The sequence below is a fragment of the Hermetia illucens genome, chromosome 6 (genome assembly GCF_905115235.1).
Source record: "Hermetia illucens chromosome 6, iHerIll2.2.curated.20191125, whole genome shotgun sequence".
Taxonomy (NCBI): Eukaryota; Metazoa; Arthropoda; class Insecta; order Diptera; family Stratiomyidae; genus Hermetia; species Hermetia illucens.
This window is the reverse complement of record NC_051854.1, coordinates 72,444,107-72,465,891: the sequence shown is the minus strand read 5'-3', so window position 1 is coordinate 72,465,891 and position 21,785 is coordinate 72,444,107. Positions and strand designations below refer to the sequence as shown.

At 43.2% G+C, this 21,785-nt stretch overlaps 1 protein-coding gene across 2 annotated transcripts in view; it reads right to left on the bottom strand.

The window, feature by feature from the left end:
* The window catches only part of LOC119659948 (neuroligin-4, Y-linked), a 148,450-nt gene that overhangs the window by 33,558 nt on the left and 93,107 nt on the right, over positions 1-21,785 (bottom strand). For both annotated transcript variants that reach the window (XM_038068294.1, XM_038068295.1), the window contains exons 4-5: positions 11,955-12,155; positions 1,964-2,161 (exon numbers count right to left, since the gene is read on the bottom strand). In XM_038068294.1, coding sequence (XP_037924222.1) covers positions 1,964-2,161; positions 11,955-12,155 — 399 coding nt within the window. The remainder of the gene's footprint in view (positions 1-1,963; positions 2,162-11,954; positions 12,156-21,785) is intronic.

Here is a 21,785-nt window from a genome sequence, read left to right as displayed (position 1 = left end):
AAGGGGCCCGTTATATTTAGTTGTATACCAACTATCGTGATTGGGTTATTTGAGGAAGGAAGCAATGATCCTTTTCCCCCTCTTTTTCATTTTTCTCGACAGCCTCAAACAGTTCAAAAACAAGAAGACATTGAAGCGAATAGAAAAATCTAATATGTGTAGCAAAATGTTGCCTTCGCCGGACCGAGACCGCCTGATGAAGGGAGAACTGATCAGAGTGAGAGTGGGAAGTTTTGCAACTAGGGTATCGAAAATTATGCAGGTCAGCATTGCATATTTAATTTCGGTGCTGCTTGTAAATTAAGGACGAAAAGCAAATACGTGGGGCATGCCGTTTCTTAGAAAACCGTCGTAAAAATTTCTGTACATGAGATTCGATTTTCGTTTTGCGGTTCGCCTCCTTTCAGTAGTTTTTCCAAAGAGGCTTTTCACGATGTGAAGCAGTCTCAAATTGTAAGCTTTTGACTGAATTAGTTTTATAATGGTGATATACCGGAAAGAAAACTGAACGAATCGAGCAAAGAAACTATTGCATGTATGCACAATGGTAAGCAGAACTATCAAGTAATGCCTGCGGCTCATATTGGTAAACCGGACATGTTGCCATGATCAGCCCATGCTTGGATTTGATGAATCACCTCACATCGAGCATTGTACCTGCTGGTGTATTGCACGTGCTATTACAGTTCAGCCAGAAATGAGATGGTACGACGTCTTTAACGCCAAACCACACATTTTGTACTGATCGTTCTCCACCCGCTCTTTCATTATAAGCTTTTTATATGCGCAGATGGCGCCCATACAGTTCTGAATAGTTCACATAGATCCATCCGTCTCAGCAAAGAGGCCCACAGCACACAATGTAAAATGGACAGATGGTTACCAAAGACAATTCACGTGTTTACGGTGCATTGCCTTCGGCTCTCATTCATCAATCTGCTCTTGGTCTGATTTTACACCACTCAGATGATTGATAGTTCGATCCTTCAGGTTAAGTAGACTCAGCACATCGAAGCGCCTACTTGGGACGTTACACATATACTGGCGCTATTGAAAGTATCAACAGAAACCAGCCTGTTTTTTGTCAATATGACATTCGAAGTGCTCTTCATTCAGAATTACTTTAGGTACTACGCTTGCGATAGGAGGGAGTGCATAGTTACCCTGCAATTATCTCCTATTCCCTGAATAAGGTTCCGGATTCCCAAGATTCTCGAAAGAGTCGAACTCGCAGCTTCGCAGGAATACCCTGAGAGCAGGTTGGCCGAAGCGGCTCGCAGGTGTTATACGCTTCCTTGTGTTATACGCGCAAAACACAACAAGGTAAATCCATCCATAGTTCGGACCAAGGCTTGGCTGAAGCTAGACAATTTTTGTTTAGCGATTAACGAGTCCTAGGTCTGACATCAATTGGGTGCGGGCTTAGGACTGATCATCATCCTTTCTTCTCTTTTCGCACCGTAAATTGACACAAGTCAACCTATTAATTCTGTTGCCCAATCTAAATATAGCTATACATTCTAGTTTATTTTGGAATGTGGAATGACCCTAGGCTAGGATGTTCGCCACTCTATTGTTAATTTCTTTCGCCTTCTACAATATAGCATTTTTCTAACGAGACCTGGAGCGAATGTACAGAACACTAAATTAATATCTGTATTGTACCTCTATGCGCCTGTCACACTATACTAAATTCAACGAATATTGAAAAGTATTTAGACGTAAATCAGAAAATTCGTGCCCCTTTGGGCTTCGCGGCATTCGCCTGAAAAAGGGTCGATCAGGACCAAGTTAATGGAAAATATATATGGAAACGCACTGGAATGTGTATAAAAATAGAAAACATCCTGGTTTTCCATTTCATCCCGTTCTGTGTCAATTTCAGGGTTCAATTTGAAAGGTACACGCAAGATGCATATCCACATGTACATACTGAAATAGAATTTGATTAAATGAAATTTACCTTCAGGAACTGCATCCGATGAAATTAAAAAATGAACACATGCTGCACCTGTTCCATGTCCTGCTAGTGCAATACTTTGTGGATCACCGCCGAATGCTGCAATATTCTCTTTGATCCAGTGCAATGCTGCGATGATATCCATTAGGCCGTAGTTGGCTGGCAGTTTTGCATAGCGTTCCGTGTTTGCATTTAAAAAACCTAAATGGAAAAGGAAAATCAATTGCATTTTTTCAACGAAACTGGTTAAATAAAATAGATTAAATTTGGATGGAGTCCTTGGTAGGGATTCATTTTATTTTCGCTGAGCTTTTATGGGAAAAATATCTAATTTCAGATGCATTGGGTCCCAAGCTTTTAGTGTTCTGAATCATTCAATGAATTTTATACTGATCTGCGAATTTCAAGGTACCCAAGGAAACGGAGTTTGTAAAAGAAAGGTAAGTCGTCAACCCCTTCAACACGCAAGTGTTGCAAGGGGAACTGGAACACTGCGAAAGCGGTTGTTACCCATGAAAAGGTGAGAGCTGCCATACTGTCCTTTGAACATTTCAAAGCACCTGGCATGGATGGCATTTATCCGGCAATGCTAAAGGAGGGTATGGAGCATTTAGAGCGACCTCTAAGAAATATTTTTCGAGGATGTCTTGCTCTGGGCTACGTGCCTTCTTCTTGGCAACAGGTTAAGGTAGTTTTCATACCGAAACCTGGGAAAGATGACTATTCTAATCCAAAGAACTTCAGACAAATCAGCTTGACTTCATTCTTGCCGAAAGGTTTGGAGAGACTGGTGGAGCGTCACATTCGTGGAAACGCACTTAGGTCACACCCATTTAGTGAAAACCAACATGCTTACCAACGTGGAAAGTCCTGTGAGTCTGCTCTTCATTCTTTGGTCACAAAGATAGAGGATGCAACTTTGAATGGTGAGTACGCGATGGGGGTGTTCGTGGATATTGAAGGGGCTTTTGACTGCGCGCCTTTTCAAAAACTTTGTGATGCCGCCAGAGCGCATGGTGTTGATGATGCTTTAATTAAGTGGATCCATGCTATGCTAACGCAAAGATTGTTGTGCACTGAGATAGGGGTCGATCGCTACCTAATTGCGGAAGCAACGAAGGGCTCCCCCCAAGGAGGTGTGCTTTCGCCGCTTCTGTGGAGTATGCTGATCGACTCACTGCTATGCGAACTGCAAAATTTGCCAATCCACGCTCAAGCTTATGCTGATGACGTGGCTGTACTTGCTGTTGATCGGGATCTTGGAACGGTGTGTAGGAATATACAGCGTGCCGTTGATTTGATAGACAGCTGGTGACTTAGACATGGTTTGTCAGTTAATCCAAATAAAACCACAATGGTTTTTTTCACAAAAAGGAGAAAACTGGATGGACTTTGCCTTCCTGGGATGAGGGGTACTACCCTTCAACTCTCCGAAGAAGTGAAATATCTGGGGGTCACTCTAGATAGAAAACTTCTTTGGAACAAACATGTAGAGGTAAAGATGAAACGAGCTCTCACAGCTTATGGGCTGTGCAGACGGACCTTTGCCTCGACATGGGGACTCAGGCCTCATGTGGTAATGTGGATATACGTTGCCATCATTAGGCCGATGTTCGTATATGCATCCGTAGTATGGTGGGTTAAGGTGAGACAAAAAGATTTTCACCGTAAACTAGCCGCACTGCAAAGAACTGTTTGTCTGGGTATCATTGGTGCCATAAGCACGACATCCGGCGCAGCTCTGAATGCACTACTCAATTTGCAGCCCCTGGATATATTTATTCAAAGCACTGCAATGAGAGCAGCTCATAGGCTAATTCGATTTGTTCTATGGGAAAACAACGGATGTGGGGGGCACAGAGCATTGGAAGAGTTACTGGGAGGACTGAATCCAGTTCTTACAATGCCTTCCGATTCTCGTGTCCCAATACATCTGTTTGCTAGAAGATATTTAGTTACCCTGAAGCGTAGAGAGGACTGGGAGGACCCAGAGGAATGCGTGGCGGGATATACGGAAGTCTTCTACACCGATGGCTCAAAAACAGAAGAGGGTTCTGGAGCCGGAGTTTACCTCTCGAATAAAAACGAGAAGTGGGCTTTTCCTTTGGGACAATATGCAACGGTTTTTCAAGCCGAAGTTTATGCGATCCTAAGGGTGGCAAACTGGGTGATTGACGAGCGGTCGCATCGCAGGCGCATCGCAATCTGCAGTGACAGTCAAGCTGCACTGAGGGCATTGAGCAGCCCTTTGATCACCTCGAAAATCGTTCAGGAATGCAGAAACCGTTTGAACTCTATGTCTAGATTCAATACGGTGGAACTACTCTGGGTACCTGGTCACTGTGGCATAGAGGGAAATGAAATACGCTTTAGCGAAAGAGGGGTCAATCTCCCCTATGCCGGGACCGGAGCCAGCAATTGGGGTATCAGTAGCATTGGCTAAATCTGTTTTCAAAAACTGGGAACAAGTTTCCCTTATTGACAGGTGGCAGAGCCTAAATGCTGCTCGACACACCAAACTTTTTCTGCCAGAACCCAACATACGTACTGCAAAGTTTATCCTGTCGAAAATCAGGAGGACTTGCAGGTGTATTATGGGCATTCTGACAGGCCATGATTCACTAGCTGGGTATATGTTTAGAATAGGAGTTACCGAAGATGATACGTGTCCCTCCTGTAATGAGGAAGCGGAATCCACGGAGCATTTCCTATGTGAATGCCCCGCCTATGGACGCATCAGGCATCAGATCTTTGGTGCCGATGTTCTCCAGTTGACAATTGACGACGAGTAGCATCACATCCACTAACGGAAATCCTGCGATACGTGAACGCATCCGGAATATTCCGTTAGACGGGGGAGGCGAGTACAATGGGCCAACACGGCCTGAGTGCTCAGAAGCTGTAGCTTTTCCCCCACCAGACACACACACACCCACACAAGTCGTCAAAGGTCAGACGGAAATACACTAATGTTCATTGAAAACAGGTTTTCACAGACGGGTTTGGCATTTACGGTAGACATAACAGAATTGTTCAAATACGGCAAAAAAACAAACTTTTGAAAAATTCTTGGGTCATGTTCGACAGAATTCAATTGGTTTTCTTGTAACGTGAATACAACTTGTATCTAACTTCTGCATTCCTATCGACAATTTTTCGGACTATGGGTAACATTTTTCTGAGTGATGTTTCCAGTTTGCTTCCTATGCCAGCTAGTCAGTGGCTACAGGAAGCAAAATCTGGACTCCGTGATTTCTAAAGGATCATAAAAAACATGTATGTTCGGACACCTCATGCTATCCTTCGCTATCAATTGGTACTTCGCAACCGTTAAAAGTTAGTTTCACGCATTTTCGAAATCTTCTTCTGGTCTCGTTTACCACTTCTCTGGTCTGTTTGAGGGAGTGATGTTTTTAAATCTTTACTCAACTTATCAAGCTATTGCTGGTATGTGCGGGTATCAGCTTCTATTGGGGCCAAATGGGCTCGGATAGTCAGGGTAGAGTTGCTGAATGTTTGTTATTTCCGAACCAAGTTGACTTACACCAACCAGTTGGTAGCCCCGGATAATTAACGTAAGCGGCGTAACGCCGAAGACACAACATAGAATGGATTTATAATTTGTCAAACGATTCGGAATAGGTAGCACATGGACTAACGGCTGTGGCATTCTGCCTTACACCAGAGTGACATCTCGTGGAAACGGCTTTCAGGTTAATGTTACAGCTGCCTCTATTTCAATAATTTCAATAATAGTCTCCGTAGGGATGCAAATACGTTCAAAGCTATGACATAATTTAGTTGTCAGTGCAGGCTCAATTGAGACGGATTCCTGACTAGCGCCTGATACCAGCTCTGAACACAAACTCGCATAAGGATTTGCGTTAACCCCCGCTGGCGTAGGCAACCATGGCTATCATTTAAGGTAACTTCACTTTCAAGCGAAGGTAGCTGCTTGTGGTTGGGACCGGAACTACAATAACAACATGAACGACAACAACAGCAGCAAAAATTACGACGACACAACCAACAAATTTCTAAATTTTTAGAAGGAGCAGATTCTACTATAAATTCCCTTGCAAGAAGCGCGAAGTTACGATAGTCACCTTCTGAAAATGTACGAAGGCCCACTATCCCAATGGAGAAGCAGTCAAAGAGAGAGTTGCATCGTAAAGGGAGTGGGGAGTAGAGGCCAAGCGATCAAAAAGGAGAGATTTCGTTGAACTGGAGGTCAGAAAAAAGGCCATGAGAAAAGCTGTCAAGCTCCCAGTTGCGCGGCACTCCTTTCTCGAGAGGAAGAGTAAGGCTACCTAAGAAGTACGGAGCGGTCCAATAGAAAATGAAGGCTGTTATCATCGTCCACCTAAACATGTCTATGGACATCAAAAATGCCATAATAGAGATGGAAGAACCGCTGGATCTTATTACTTACTAATGAAACTCCAGAAAAGGTTGTTTCACAAAACGAGGTGCCACCAGCGTCGTGGATCTGCAGCCAAGGAAACAGTACTAATAATTCCGGGAGGTGGTAACGAAATCGACCAAGGATCGTCGAATAAAGGAGAAAATTCAACAACAAAAACGTAAGCTTAATAACGACAGCAATAACTCCACTGTAACAAAGTCTAAGTGAATTACAACGACAACATCACCACAAAAGAAGAAGAAAAGGGGCAAACCAAAGTCAGAGGCGCTCCTGATCAAGCCAAATGGAGGATGACCTTTCGTGGAAGTTCTACGAAGAAGTCCGCCGAAGAAGACACTGGGGTAGACGTTAAATTTATCCAAACGACTCGAATCGGCGATATACTTGTAGAAATTGGCTCGGAAACGGGTAAGAAGAGTTCGTTATGTCAGACAGTCCGGAGCATTCTGTCAGACAGTCCGGAGCATTCTGTGTTGGGTTGCACCAAAACCCATGTGCACTCTATGTTGCGGCGGTGTCACCTGCATTTCCTCTATTACTACCCTGATATTGAAAAACTTTATGTCGTGTATCAGTGAGCTGGTATTCCTTAATGAATTCGCACTTGTTTTTTACAACAGCAGCATTGAAGTCGATCCGGGAACTATCCGTATTCATTTCCGAGTCTTGACACGAATCTCGATTGTAAGGTTGTAAGGTTGCCCTCGATGATGACTTTCCTAGATTCAAGCTCTTACGAAAAGGGTTCCTCCGGTCCGCTTGCCCACTCCTAAAGCCGCTGGTACTGGGTTTCCAGTTCAAACTCCCCCTTCCTCGTCTTCAATATTTCTTTGATTTCTGGGAATACTTCCCATAGTTAATTTTTATCCACGGGCTAGCGTTTGCTTCCACCTATTTGGCCTGCGCATAAGCAAGCACTTCTCCTGACATGTACGTGTACATCCCGTATGCCGTTTGCCGGATGTTTACTGATCCGCACGAAGGGACGTGCCTGGTGGATGATTTGCTCACTCCACACAAGCTTCTTCTTCTTCAGCCTTCGCCCCGCGCAGAAGCGGGGTCGGCTCGTTTTGACAAGCATATTTGAAAAACGCTATATAGCTGCATCGAATATCGACAGACCAAACGTCAGATTTTTGTTGCCGCTCCAGTTCTACTGGATTGTAACATATTCACCGACGGCAATCTTCGTCTGAGGGGGTAAGTGAGAAAACTGCAGGAACTTTGCAGTCTTGCAGATTACTCACTGAGCAAACTATTACCACACCTGACTGTTAAAAATGAGAAGTGGGAGGAATTCAAGCTCCTGAACGGATAACCGGCAGGAGTCGCTGATTTGGTGATTAGGTCAAGCTCCCGGAATTTATAGCACGGCGTCAAAAGCGCTTATCATGGCGTGGTTCGACGTCTAGGTACCACGATAACCAAGAGCATTGTTCTGACTGCTGGAGCAGTTTCGCCACAATCTGTGGCGACCACGCGCTGGTAGCGTATCAAGTGGACTGAGAAAATGAATCTCTTTATCATCAGCTCCTACTACAAGGTAACGGCGGACTAGTATATTACCTTAACACGCCTTCTTGCACCAGAAAATTCAGGGAGCGTGTTCGACGTGAGGTCATCACAGTAACTGGTGACCAAGATGGGGTAGAGGCGGCTTCATCAACAAAAACCTTCTCGCACTGCAAATTCCAAAAAGAGTGCATAGAATTCTCGGAAATGGATCCTTTGCACAGACCAGGTATTCCCAGGTTTTATGCATCTCCAAGAACTCCTAAAATTCTATCTCAAATCAATGATGAGATTGCATCTCGGCTGTATACTGATATGTCATTGCTGCAACTACAATCACTTGTGTATTGTGGTGCAGTTACGGTTGCCATGCGCCCAGCATGGTGAGCATGCGGAGTGGATCACCACATTCGGCATATATTTTGCGGATGTTACCGACGAGCAGTGAACAGCTCGAAGAAATGGAGAGGTCCTGGTCGGGATCGGGTGCAGAATTTTTGGTACAAAAAATTTATCAGTATACCCAATCGCTTGGCACATAGCATAAATCAGGTCATTAGTTGGTCAGATGAATGTCCACCCTTCATCACTACGGGAATTACCTGCGTTGTCCCTAAAAAGGACACGATGCAAGACCCCGAAAACACAAGACCGATTACTTGCTTACCAACCCTCTACAAATTCATGAGGTCCATTATTGATGGAAGAATCAATGACCAACAATATTCTGTTCGAGGAGCAGAAGGGCAGTCGAGTTGGCTCAATGGGTTGAAAAGAGCATTTTATTATATATCTATATAAAAGACATGTGGCTGTGGATAGGATGTGGATGGCTGTGGATAGGATGCTTGTAGGGGAGCTTGAAACTATTGTGGGGAGGAGTATACAAGACCCCAATGTGGAAGAATCGTAGAACCAGATTAAGGACATACTCCAAAAAGCGGCCTCTGCAACCGTCGAAGTCACTAAGCCAGGCGAGCAGTACTTCAACTGAGATACTTTGGCAATTGGCAAATTTATAAGAATGCCAACCGGGAAGCAAAGAAGGCGATCGCTGCCACCCGAGTGGTCCATTACAAAGATCTTTACAATAAACTGGACACTCGGGATGGTGAGAGAGATATATATTGATTTGCGAAAAGCCGAAACGAATGAGCACAGGATATTGAACACTTGCGTTGCGTTAACGACAAAAACCGTACTTTGCTTACCGACCGTCGAATCGCGACGGATAGATAATAAGAATATTTCGAGCAGATTTCAACTGAAGAATTTGCTCATCCTCCACTTCCACAATCATTGCCGGCATTTGGAGCAGTTCCATCCGTCAGAACAACTGAAGTCGACGAGGCAATAAAACGGATGAAATCGGGAAAAGCCACAGAACTTGACGTCCGTCCTGCCGTCTCTATGGTTCTGAGTGTTGGTCGACTATACAAGACATTGAGCGGCATCTAGCGGGAATGGAGACCAAGATGTTAGTTTGGACTAATGGGGTCACATCTAAAATAAGGATGCCCACGATTGATATGGAATTGCGCCGATCGTGCGAAAATTGCTAGAAAGGCGTCTTCGATGACATGGTTGCGCTAACTAGAATTCACTCGCCAAGATGGGTCTGAACATCAAAGTCAATGTTAAGCGACCAAAAGGCCGACTGAAAAAATGGTGGCTTTTAATAGAACCAAATGGCGAAACCGATCCCTAGTAGTTCGGTCGAAGTGGAATGTGATGTAATTGGGGATATAGAACTTATGTCTGGAATTAAGTTATTATAGATTTCGCTAAGAAGAAGGAAGGCATGTGAATGGAGAGGAAGCTGGATACTTCATGACTTTTCTGCCTGCTCACTGCTAAGTTTACATTCAGCAATACAACCGGGTAGACCTGACAGAGGAAGGAAGGTAATGCTAAGTGCTTCTACATTGGAGAAAAAATCGTGTTGTAGGTGGGGGGGAAGGAGCTTAGTTGGGAGATGAACGTGTTGAACAGGGTTTAGATCTCTGTATTTGAATCGAAAGTTGTTGGGGGACGAGTAGCATTGCTAGCTGTGGATGCATAGGATAAAGGGTGGGGCTGAGGTTGAAGAGCAGGAAATATTCATGTGGGTTGGGGCTGAGGGGTTGGTCTGGTGAGATGGACGGGGGGTAGGTTTGGAAGGAAGAACGGATTAAGTTTGGCGGGCGTAGGCTTGAGCAAACGTAGGGCAGTTGCGATATGTGTTTGACCCGCAGTTGACGCAGGCGGGATTATACTGCTTTTTGAGACGCAGGCGTGGACCATGCTGGGTGTTACCCTTAACAAAACGATAGGGCAGGTTACAGCTGAACCAAGCGTGCCCAATTAGTTGGCAATTGCGGCATTACGTAATCTCATGAAATTCGACCACTTCGAATTTCACCATACAGTGAAACATCGCTTTGGCTTTTGAGAGTGTGGACTGCTAGAATTTGGGGGGAAGGTAACAAGGAAGAGGGTTTGGCGTTTCCATGGGATCTGCTCGTCTTGTATGAGTGTACATTAGTTGCCTTCCTAACTCCTAGACGATGTAATTCGTGAAGGATCTCCTGAGGGGAGTATGAAAAATTTAATCCACTGAGGACTAGATTCACTGGCTTAAGGTGCGTCTGCGTGTACATAAAAAGGGATGGTTCCCTTCTTTAAGTAGCAGCTTTACGAATGGTATTCAGCCTAAGACGAAGCGAGCACATGAGTCGATCAGTGAGCGGAGATCTTTATGGAGGCTATGTTGTTTAGGATACCGGAAATCAGTTTATTCGTAATTGTTTTGGTTGTTCCTGGTTCTTGACTTACCGCTACTGAACAAGCGTTCATTGATTACGATTGAAATTTTGTGATAGAAATATTGGTCGGGTGTTGATTGGAGATGATGGAAGACGTTCATACCGGCTTGAAGGTTCTCGTGGGGTCGTGGACTAGCCTCCTCAAAGCAACGAATTCTCCTCGGAGCGGTCCGGGTCTATCGCGGAATCAGTACTGGAGGCCGTACGAGGGCTCTGGATAACGCTTGAACAAACTTCTTACTCACTATCCCCAAAGGGGTGCATCCTTTTAGGGCCAGGATCCAAATCGCGGGGCGATAGGGACCTATCGCCTACATTGCACTCCGACATAAATGTTGTTGATGCGCCGCTTCACACCTTTTTACACAAAACCTTAAAAAGACATTTGCAGGTCTCACGGTTACTTTGTGTGACAAAGCGGGCTCTTGATATGAAACCAAATAAGACCAAGTATTTGTTAAAAATTTATAGTAAGGAAAAATACTGAGTCCAACGTACGGATGATCCACAAACTACGCAGCGCAATTTATTTTAAACAGTGCGACATTTCCATGATCAACCGAAGATTCCATAAACAAATGCTCGATTCCCAAGGGTACTTCCCATTATCTTTATGTGTAAAAGCTTTCATTGTTAATTGATGTATTGACCTGTAATCCCCATTGGCAAAGTCAACAAAACTTTCACCTAGAAATGCCAAGTGAGACGAAACATGTAACCTTAATTCTGGAAATAATTCAATAATTGAAGGAATATGAGGCTAATAAACGCGCACCTGTTCAATGATGAATTATGGCCAACAACACTGATGATAAATAGCATAAACGTTGTATTATCATATATTTCAATGGTGGATGATAAAGGAGGGTTGAAGAGTAACAGAAAATTAATATGATAATACCTTGGCATATGCATTTTCGGTTGAAAATGTGAAATAATTGGAATGATACTCATTTATATCTGTAAACTAAAGAACCCTGCAGATGTCCATTTCAATTATCCTAGAGCATTACCCAATACCCTCTTCACCCTGTGTACTCTAATACGTTCATATTCCATAGTTCCGTCTTTCACCCAGGCAAACGAATGGTCGTGTATACAATTTCAAGCATCCTTTCCCAGAAATAATGATAACTGGGACCTCTTTTAATCTACCGGACGCCTTTTGGGGACATTGTGTCTCTAATCCGGAGTTGTGTTTCAAACAGATACGCAAATTTATTTGTTTGGAATGTGTTCAATTTGTACTCACCTAGCACTCCGAGTCGATAATTAATTGTCACTACAAGTATTTGTCCATAGCTGGCAAGCACGGAGCCATCGTATGGATTCCCGCTATTCCATTCGTAGGACTCACCATGGACAAACACGAGAACAGGATACTTCGTCTGTCCACCACTCGAACTGCTGCTACCACTGTTGCTGCTTCCACCACTCGAATCTCTCGAGCCCACTGCAAAACAGATGAAATTTATTGATTTAGTACGGTCAATATGAAATGGGGGTGATGGGTAATAATTTCGTGGGGGCTATCTATAATTTTCCATTTTTCCACATTTCCTATGGGGGTTGGATATTTTTGATCCTAAGTTTTGGTGCTGGAGGTGAAGCCAATGCCGTTTATCGTCATTATCGTATGTATTCCAATTGGTATGTAACCATATCGATCTCCATTAGTGTTTCGAGAATAATTAAAATGGATGCATAGTGCAAATTAGTGCTTATTTGAACACATTGATGAATGTGTGACCTTACTTTTGGTCAGCTTCTGTCTAAAAATATGTTTATGCTGTGGCTCCCTAGTGAATTCCAGGGTAGCAACGAAATGGGGTAAATTCTCTTTTCCATTTAGGATTCGGGTATTTTTTCAACACGTCCTCCTGACTAATAACAATTAATAATGCTTGTCTGAGCCTAATTGAACGGCGCTGGTCCCAGAAGTTGAAATGTGTTTAAACACAGATATTTATTAACAATTCTACTAATCTACTACTTTACTACTTTTACTTTAATCCTCGGTTCCTAATGGGTCCCATATTCCAAAAGTGCTTTGAGTATTAAAGAGAAACCTGTGCAATCACGAACGAGTGCTTTACATGCACTCCAGGTAGTGAAAGAATACAAGATGAGTTTGTTGTAGAAAGATAGGCCTGATGAGTGGTGGGCTGTAAGAAGGGATGCCCCCGAGCCTATAGTTTTCTCGGAATAATGGTGGTCGCAATACTTCCATCCAAACTCGTATAATTTTCACCCCGGGTTAGGATTTTCTCTCATAGCGCTGAGAAATGGTATCATGGATGGAATTCCTACAGTACATTACAAATTCACAGGATTCATATGCGTCAGGACATAACGGACGGTATAAAATCCCTAGAAAGGCAGGCATAAAACCAGGAAATGTCATGCAACAAAACCGAGAGTATAATTTGTACAAAACTTCCTATTTGAACCCATGGCTACCAACCTTCCACTGTCATTTACAGGGTCAAAAAGAATCAGTAGTAGAAGGATGAAGGCGAGCCTCCCGCGCTTAAAAACGGGACAAATTGTACCAATTGGTCCTCCAGGTTCGGGGCTGGGTAGGGTTGACAATCCTACATGGAAAACTGAAGGCGCCTCCGACAGGATGGATTAACGATAAACCAAGCGACGAAAACAGAATAACGATTTTCGCAGTTTCTCATCGAACGTGCGCTCCCTGTACAGACCGAATGCTGCTAAGCAGCTAGCCGATATCCCGTCCCAATATAAGACTGACGTAATAGCGTTCCAAGAGTTGCACTGCCCATGGACCGGTTTTCTTGAGGAGAGCGACTACACCATATATTATAGCGGTCATTCAGTAAATCATGTGTTCGGAGTAGGTTTGTTAGTGAGGCAAAAAATAAAACCTGCTGTTACTGGCTTTGAAAATATAAGCAAGAGGCTATGCACTCTGCGTTTGGGAGGAAAATGATGAAATATAAGCCTGATTAAGGTTCACACCCCTTCAGAGGAAACTAAAAAATCGGAGAAGGACACCTTCTATCAGGCACTTGAGCGAGCCCTCGAAGCCTGTCCCAAGTATAATATCAAAATCATACTTGAAGATTCTAACAGTCAAGTAGGGACGGAGCGGCTCTCATAGCTTAGATAATCCTACCAATGATAACGGACGGATTATACAGTTAGCAGTATTGTGAAAAATGGTTACGGGAAGTACCTGGTTTGCGCGGAAAGTGCTCCACAAACATACATGGGCCTCTCCAGATAGGACCACTTTCAACCAAAATGACAATCATCATCATCAAAAACGACGCAAAAACCAGTATTCGGTTTAGGCCTACCTTAATAAGGAACTCCAGACATCTCGGTTTTGCGCCGAGGTTCACCAATTGGATATCTCTACAAACTGTCTGGCGTCCTGTTCTATGACATCACTCCATCTCAGGTTACGTCTGCCTCGTCTTTCTTTTATACCATAGAAATTGCCCTTATAGACTTTCCGGGTGGAATCATTCTCATTCATACGGATTAAGTGACCGTAACCTATCGAACCGGATTTTATCTACAACCAAACGGTCATGGTATCACACATAGATTTCGTCGTTATATAGGCTACGGAATCGTCGATCCTCATATAGGGGATCAAAAATTCTTCGGAGGATTCTTTTCGCCAACGCGGCCAAGAGTTCGCAATTGTTCTTGCTAAGAACCCAAGCTTCCGGGGAAAACATGAGAACTGGCAAGATCACTGTTTTGTACAGTAAGAGCTTTGACCCTATGGTGAGACGTTTCAACCGGAATAGCTTTTGTAAGCTGAAATAGGCTCTGCTGGCTGCAAAAAACCCTGCGCGGATTTCATCACCGTTGCTGTTATTGGTTGTGGTTTGGAATCCTAGATAGGAGAAATTATCAACGGTCTCAAAGTTGCAGTCTCCTATCTTTATTCTTCCCGTTTGACCAGTGCAGTTTGATGTTGTTAGTTGTTCGTCTTGCCTTCATTGATCGAGATCTCTCGCAGCTTGCTCGATCTGGATGAAGGCAGTTTGTACGTCTCGGATGGTTCTTCCCATGATGTCGATATCGTCAGCATAGGTCAGTAGTTGGGTGGACTTAAAGACGATCGTACCCCCCGCATTTACCTCAGCATCACGGATCACTTTCTCGAGAGCCAGGTTAAAGAGGACACATGATACGGCATCCCTTGTCGTAGACCGTTGTTAATATCGAATGGTCTTGAGAGTGATCGTGTTGCTTTTATCTGGCCTCGGACATTGGTCAGCCCTCTGTCTTATCAATTTCGTTGGAATACCGAATTCTCTCATGGCCGTGTATAGTTTTACCCTGGCTGATGTCTATATTCCAACGGTTTTTCCATCGTTTGCCACACAGAGAAAATCTGATCTGTTGCTGACTTGCCTAGAGTGAAGCCTCTTTGGTATGGGCCAATGATGTTCTGGGCGTATGGAGCTATCCGGCCTAGCAAGATAGCGGCGAATATCTTAGAGATGGTACTCAGCAACGTAGTACCTCTATAATTACTGCACTGTGTGATATCTCCCTTTTTATGTATGAGACAGATAATCCCTCTTGAAAATTGTCAAGCATTGATTCGCTATCTCACCCGTTGAGCACAAGTTGACGAACCATTTGATGTAACTAGTCACCTCCATATTTAACCAATTCGGCTGTAATTCCATCGGCTCCTGGCGGCTTATGATTTTTAAGCCGATGAACTGCACGGAATGTTTCTTCTATACTTGGTGGTGGCAGTATTTTTCCGTCGTCTTCAGTTGGCGGGACCTCCAATTCGCTGATGTTCTGGTTGTCCAGGAGTTCATCAAAAAAACTTCCGCGCCTGATGCGGTTGCTCCCTGTACTTTTTGAGTTCACAGACTTTTTGGTTCTTCCAGGCTTCCTTTTTCCGTCTGTGAAGTCGTTTCTTCGTTCGTCGGAGTTCGTTATAAGCGTCCGCGCGTGCCTGCGTTCTTTAAGGATGTTGAATTCGGTTAGCACCGACATAGACGATACTCCTGGCTTAGGTCCTGTAATTACGGCTACCGAGCTGACATGGATGGATCAGCTTTCCGAGGGAGGATTATCTAAGGTCACTGAGGCTCTCATGGAGACCATCTAGAAGTTAGAGTCAATTTGTAAAAATTTTAATGCTAACAATTCCCTCTGTATTTGCAGCAACTATATCATCAGACTTGTTCATACGAGCCAGAACATCGACTGCGGCGTTAGAATTAATAATATTTTTTTAAAATCTAGAATGTATTTGAGAATTAAGACTTTAAACAAAACAAATAATTGTATATTGTCTAAATGGAAACTAGCATTAAGTAATGAGAGAAAAAAGCAAAGAAAAGTGAGAAAATTTTTGAAAAAGCAAACATTAGACACCGAAATAAATGTTTTTAAGGTTTTGTGTAAAACAAAACTTTATTAAAATCGATTCACTGTCTGTCTATCTATCCGTTTGTCTGTCACATGCACTTTTCTCCAAAACGGCTAAACCGATCCGAACGAAATTTGGCTTACATATGGGAACTATGAAATCTCATGCATACAGTGGGTGATGTGCACTTTAAAGGGGGCTCCCGGTACATGTAAAGGGGGGAATGTAATTTTTTTTCATCGAGTATAATGATGTGTGGTATCGAATGAAAGGTTTCAATTAGTACTTTCCGAATCTGATATTAGCTTTGATGTGAATTGCAAAGTGCGCGAGTAAGGAGTCAAAATATACCCACTTAGAGGAGTCAAAGGAGTCAAAATGTACCCACTTAAAGGCTCATTTTCGGAAACTACTCAAAAATTCGAAAAAGGTGAAGGTGGTGTGCTTAGATGAAATCTAAGTCTCAAAATATGTCTCGTTCCGATATCTGCTCAACTAAACTTACTAATAGTATATTGCCAACTTTCGGAAATTGACTAAAAAAGCCCCTTAAATTCATTCTAGAACTTCCGTACCAATATAGAGGACAATATTTCGTATTTACCTGCTTAGTAGGCTTCCAAAGCCATGCAAATAAGATGCCGACGTCATAATTAACGAGAATAATTGACATTCGGGTGAAACATTAAAGTCGCATTTATGAAGAATCTACTCGCCAGCCCTTTTTAAGGTTTTATAAACACTTATGTGAAATCTAAACCTCGAGAAATGTCCCATTCCGATATCTGCTCAAATAAATTTACTAATAGTATGTAATCAACTTTTGGAAATTACCTGCAAAACTCCCCTTAAGTTCATCCTAGAAGTACTAAATTTTGCACTCTGGAGTCAATGCTATCAGCCAATGCGTTATGCTCCTCACATAGAGAAACACCAAACCTTTTATGCCTGAAGCGTGGAGCTTCCGGTTTCCCGACTTTTTTAGAAAATAAAATGCGCGTGGCAGCTAAAGAGTTGAGAAATCGCAAAATATTACTCAATATTAACCAATCGTTGTTGTATGGACACATCTGAATAATAGTAATCTAAACGCAGAATCTGTGACCTATCTGGCCTTTATGTCCACTTTTAATTGCTTTCGAATTTCATTACGCATAGCGTGCCGAATTGCTCCTCTGCTGATTCACTTTAGGGTCCTCCAAATACCATATATCTGAGTATTGCTACTACATTTGTCCTTCTGTTAGAATGATTAAATTACGCAATTGTTGAGGCGCATTTAGAATGGAATGCCGAGTATAGGATCGATTGCTTATCATAGCTATTTTATATGTGTGAAACTTTCATTTGTTCAACCTCAATATGTTTTCTGTCAGTATAGCCGAGCATAAACCATAAATTATTACAATTTTAAACATCCTAAAGTTACCGACCAAGCTGATACCCCTTCTCCTGAACTTGCAACGGCTGCCCGATATTGGAACAACTTCACTTTATCGCAAAGAACTCCAACTTTCCGCATTATCAAACTCTAAATTGAACAACCAGGGCATCAAATTCACACTTGGCTGGAGAAAAAAGTGTTTATCATAAAATTGCTAATGCCATTTGAGAAGATTCTAACGACTTCCAGATAGGATAGCCCAGCAATGAATCCTACGAATGCCGATAGCCCTAAACAACCCGTAACCATAAATAATGAGACGTTTTTGCCAGATAGACCGACCAATTGTACATAATTTCACGTAGGCTTCATCATCGTTCAAACAGTAGATAAAAAGGGCTCCAAGGGAGCGACGCAAACAAAGATGGCTTCCTGGATTGTTTAGAAAGTCATTGGCATGAACTGAAATCATCGAAAACAAATTAATTTCGGACATTTCTACAAGAAGGATACCACGTCGTGAAAATATATTTTTTTCGTTTTCCTCCTTTCACCTTGATGCGTATATTTGCGGAGAATTGTGCTGGTCCTGATAAGAGTTTATTTCAGCTCAAGATATCATTAGACTGATGTATTTTCTGGTATTGTGGAGGATACCTGTAGTGACGAAGCGAAAGACCTTTCAGACTGTCATGGTGTTCCATGCAAGGCGGTACGGCTTCCATGATGTTGCCCTGTCTCCGTCAGTGACAGGATATTGTATGTATGTCGAACAGGATGGAAGAGAGTTGTTGAGTCAGCAAAAAGCCTCCTGCTAATTTTCCATTCTACGTTGAAAATAACTAGGTGGAAGTAACTCGTTATTGTATGTCTTGTATTTATTCGATTGGGAGAAGTTCATGTGGAAAATTCTAGGAAATGGAAGCTTAATGTTGACTGGATGGATGCTATGAATTTATTCTTTTGGAAAGTCCGTTGACTGTTGCCTAATATCCCTGTGGAACGTTGGGAGTATTATCTTCCTTTTTGCCTCTTTTTCTTTCTTCTACCATCCCAGGAAACTAAAAAACTCAAAATCATTCTGGTATATACATACTTTGCTTATGACTTTTTTACAAGAAAGCTGAGTTGTATATTCGAATTAGGTTTTCAAGACTTGTCGAAAATGAAAGAAATTTTCTCTACCAAAATCGAGAGGGAGCATTTGAGTTTCCAATTGTCCTACTACTTTCAAGAAACTGGGGACGCCATTTGGGACAAAATGGCCTAGTTTTTGTCTCAAAGGATGATGTACACGGTTGGAAGATTTGAAAATATTGCTGAATCTTTGAGGGTGGATATACATGGAAGTAGTTGTAACCGGAACACACATCCTCAGTTCATCCAATTATTGCTGAAATAGAATAACTGTTTAAGGAATAGCTTTTACAAGGAGTGTCCCATAAGTGTTAAAATTACGCTTCGAAAACAATTTTTAAAAATACAAATAATTAGGAGGGGGGGGGGCGAATTTGATTCAAGCTAATCTCTGTTAACACAAATGTACTCATTGGCGCGATATTGTAGTTATCCATCCCTTTCTTAAACTCGGAAACTGGAAACACTTTCAACTAGGCCGTTACAGATTTCTGGATGCCCTCAATTGTTGCACAATGGGTTCCCTTTATCTCTATCGTTGGAAAGGAAAAGTAGTTTGGGGGACTCAAATCCAGAGAGTAGGAAAAATGGCTCAACTGAGTTAAACCTTTTTTCGCCAGAAGCTCCTGGACAACAGTGGCGGGAGGAAAAAATAGGATTTTTCCTGAATGCCGGCCTCACACGTGCAATACGTTTGCCTAAAGGGTTCAAAATTTGCTTGTGAAATTCGACATTGACAGTCTGATCCTTCGGACCAAATCCGTGGTGAGTGATCCCTTTGCTATTGAAGAAAGAATGAGCATTGTCTTCATTTCCGACTTTTAAAACCAAAAGTTTTTTGAAGGTAGCGTGTCCGGACCACACCTTTTTGTTCTCTCGCACTTTGTTTTCGGATCATAGGCGAATCACTAGCCCTAACTCCGCCATGCTATTAACACGGTATGCTGGTCCCAAGCCCGGGCAAAAGAGGAGGGTTTGAGGCAACGTACTCTGTACTATCCTCAGTAAAACACAAAAAAAAAATGCTGACATCAGGGAAAGAGATAAATAGAGTAAAGTTGGAGTAATTCCACTATGCTAAATCCTACCTGATCTCTCTTGGTGGCAGGTCTCACGACAGGCCGACCAAGAAAATGCATACAATGTCGTTACAAACAAGATGATGGGATTGAGTCACAAGCCTCGGAGAAATGATATGGCGTCCACCTGAGTCGACGCGGCAGGACGCGAGAAATGGGCAAGGGTTCTTGGCGCATGGACGGCGTCAGCACGTAGGGCAAGGCCAAAACGAACAAAACAAATACGTATCTGCACGGTAAATTTTGGTACCCTAACCGGAAAGACCGAGGAACTCGCAAGGACCCTTCGGAAAAGGGGCAGTGATATCTGCGCTCTGCAAGAAATCCGATCATCTGCTGCCAAAAGCTGCGACATTGAACACGAACGTGGTAAAAATGGCTATAAACTCTCTGTTTTGGTAGCCCACACACTCAATATGGGGTTGGCATTGCTATCTCAGAGGTTTCCGTGATGCCATTAAAGAAGTCAAACGATTTGATGATCGGTTGATGAACCATTATATCAGCTGATCGCACTATTCACTTCTTCAACGCGTACGCACCACAGAGAAGTCGACCTGATGCCGAGAAAGATGCCTTTTGGCAACTTCTCGGTGAAAAGACTTTTCACGTCCCTGCTGACGATTATATTATCATTGCCGGCGACTTTAATGGTAATGTGGGTGAAAAGGCAGACGGTAACAGGTGCCATGGGGAAAGGAGTTCGGAGTGCGCAATGAATACATGGTTCATCAAACGATTGTCTCATCTTCCTAAGTTTTATAGTGGGAACAGTATAACGCAAATCGATTATATTCTCATCAGACACCGACATTTTACCACCGTCACTGATTGCAAAGTCGTCCCCTATGAGACCATCGCACCTCAACATCGACCGTTAATTGCCGTCCTGTGAATTAAGCTATGAAAAACACGATCCACATAAAGCGGCCTCCGCAACCCTCGGTTTCACCAAGCCTGGTAAGCGGTACATCAACCGAAATACTTGGCTTTGTAATAGCGATGTTGAAATGAATGTCCGTAAAAGGAAACGCCTCTATCCCAAATTTCTCGACGATAAAACACTGGCCAATTGGCAAAGTTATAAGAATGCCAACCGGGAAGCAAAGAAAGCAGTCGATGTCACCCGAGCGGACCATTACAAAAATCTTTATGAAAAACTGGACCCTCGGGATGATGAGAGAGGTCTCCACAGACTTGTTAAAAACCGTAACGAACGTACACAGAATATCGAACACTTCTGTTGCGTTAACGATAAGAACGGTATTTTGCTTACCAACCATCGAGCCGCAACGGATATATGGCGAAAATACTTCGAGCAGATTACAACTGAAGAATCTGCTCATCCTTCACTTCCACAATCTTTGCCGTCATTTGGACCAGTTCCACCTGCCAGGGCAACTGGTGCCCAGAGGTGGGGGCGAGGAAGATGGGGCGGCAACCCTATCGGCCAAACCAAAACGAAGTGGTCGAGTCACTTTGGTTTGCCGGCCGTGATTCAGTAGGCGAATGCTCCAAAGACCTAATCAGGGCGATCAGACCCGAGTCTGCACGGGGACTCATCTGAAGTGGCAAATTGGTCACAAAACCTTACCAGGGGTATGCTGGCACCATGGGAATCGGGAAAGCCCCTGGACTCACATACTTCGGGTGAACTCCTGTGTTGTGCTCAAGCGAGAAGAGATCTTCGGGCCCCGACGTGGTGTTGCGTATCAACACGGGTGCCGTACTCCATAGTTCGGTAGAGATTTAGGTAATTCTTACATCCACCAGTATGAATGCTAAGCCGTGCACTTGGTATAGACTGGTACCGTTGTTGCTTGTCTCAGCGGGGCTCTGATTGTGGTCACAAAATCAATCCGTGTCTTAAGAGAACCGTAGGATTAAGTTTCACGACAGGTGCCTACGTAAAACACTATGGGCTTCACTGTCAGGGCAACTGAAGTCGAGAAAGCAATAAAACAAATGAAATCGGGAAAAACCACAGCACCTGATGACATCGCATCTGAGCCCTGAAAAGCGAAGAGCTGGAACCCATCACTGTGGCTCAGTGAATTCTCTAATCGGGTTATTCAGGAAGGAAAAACACCATCTCACTGG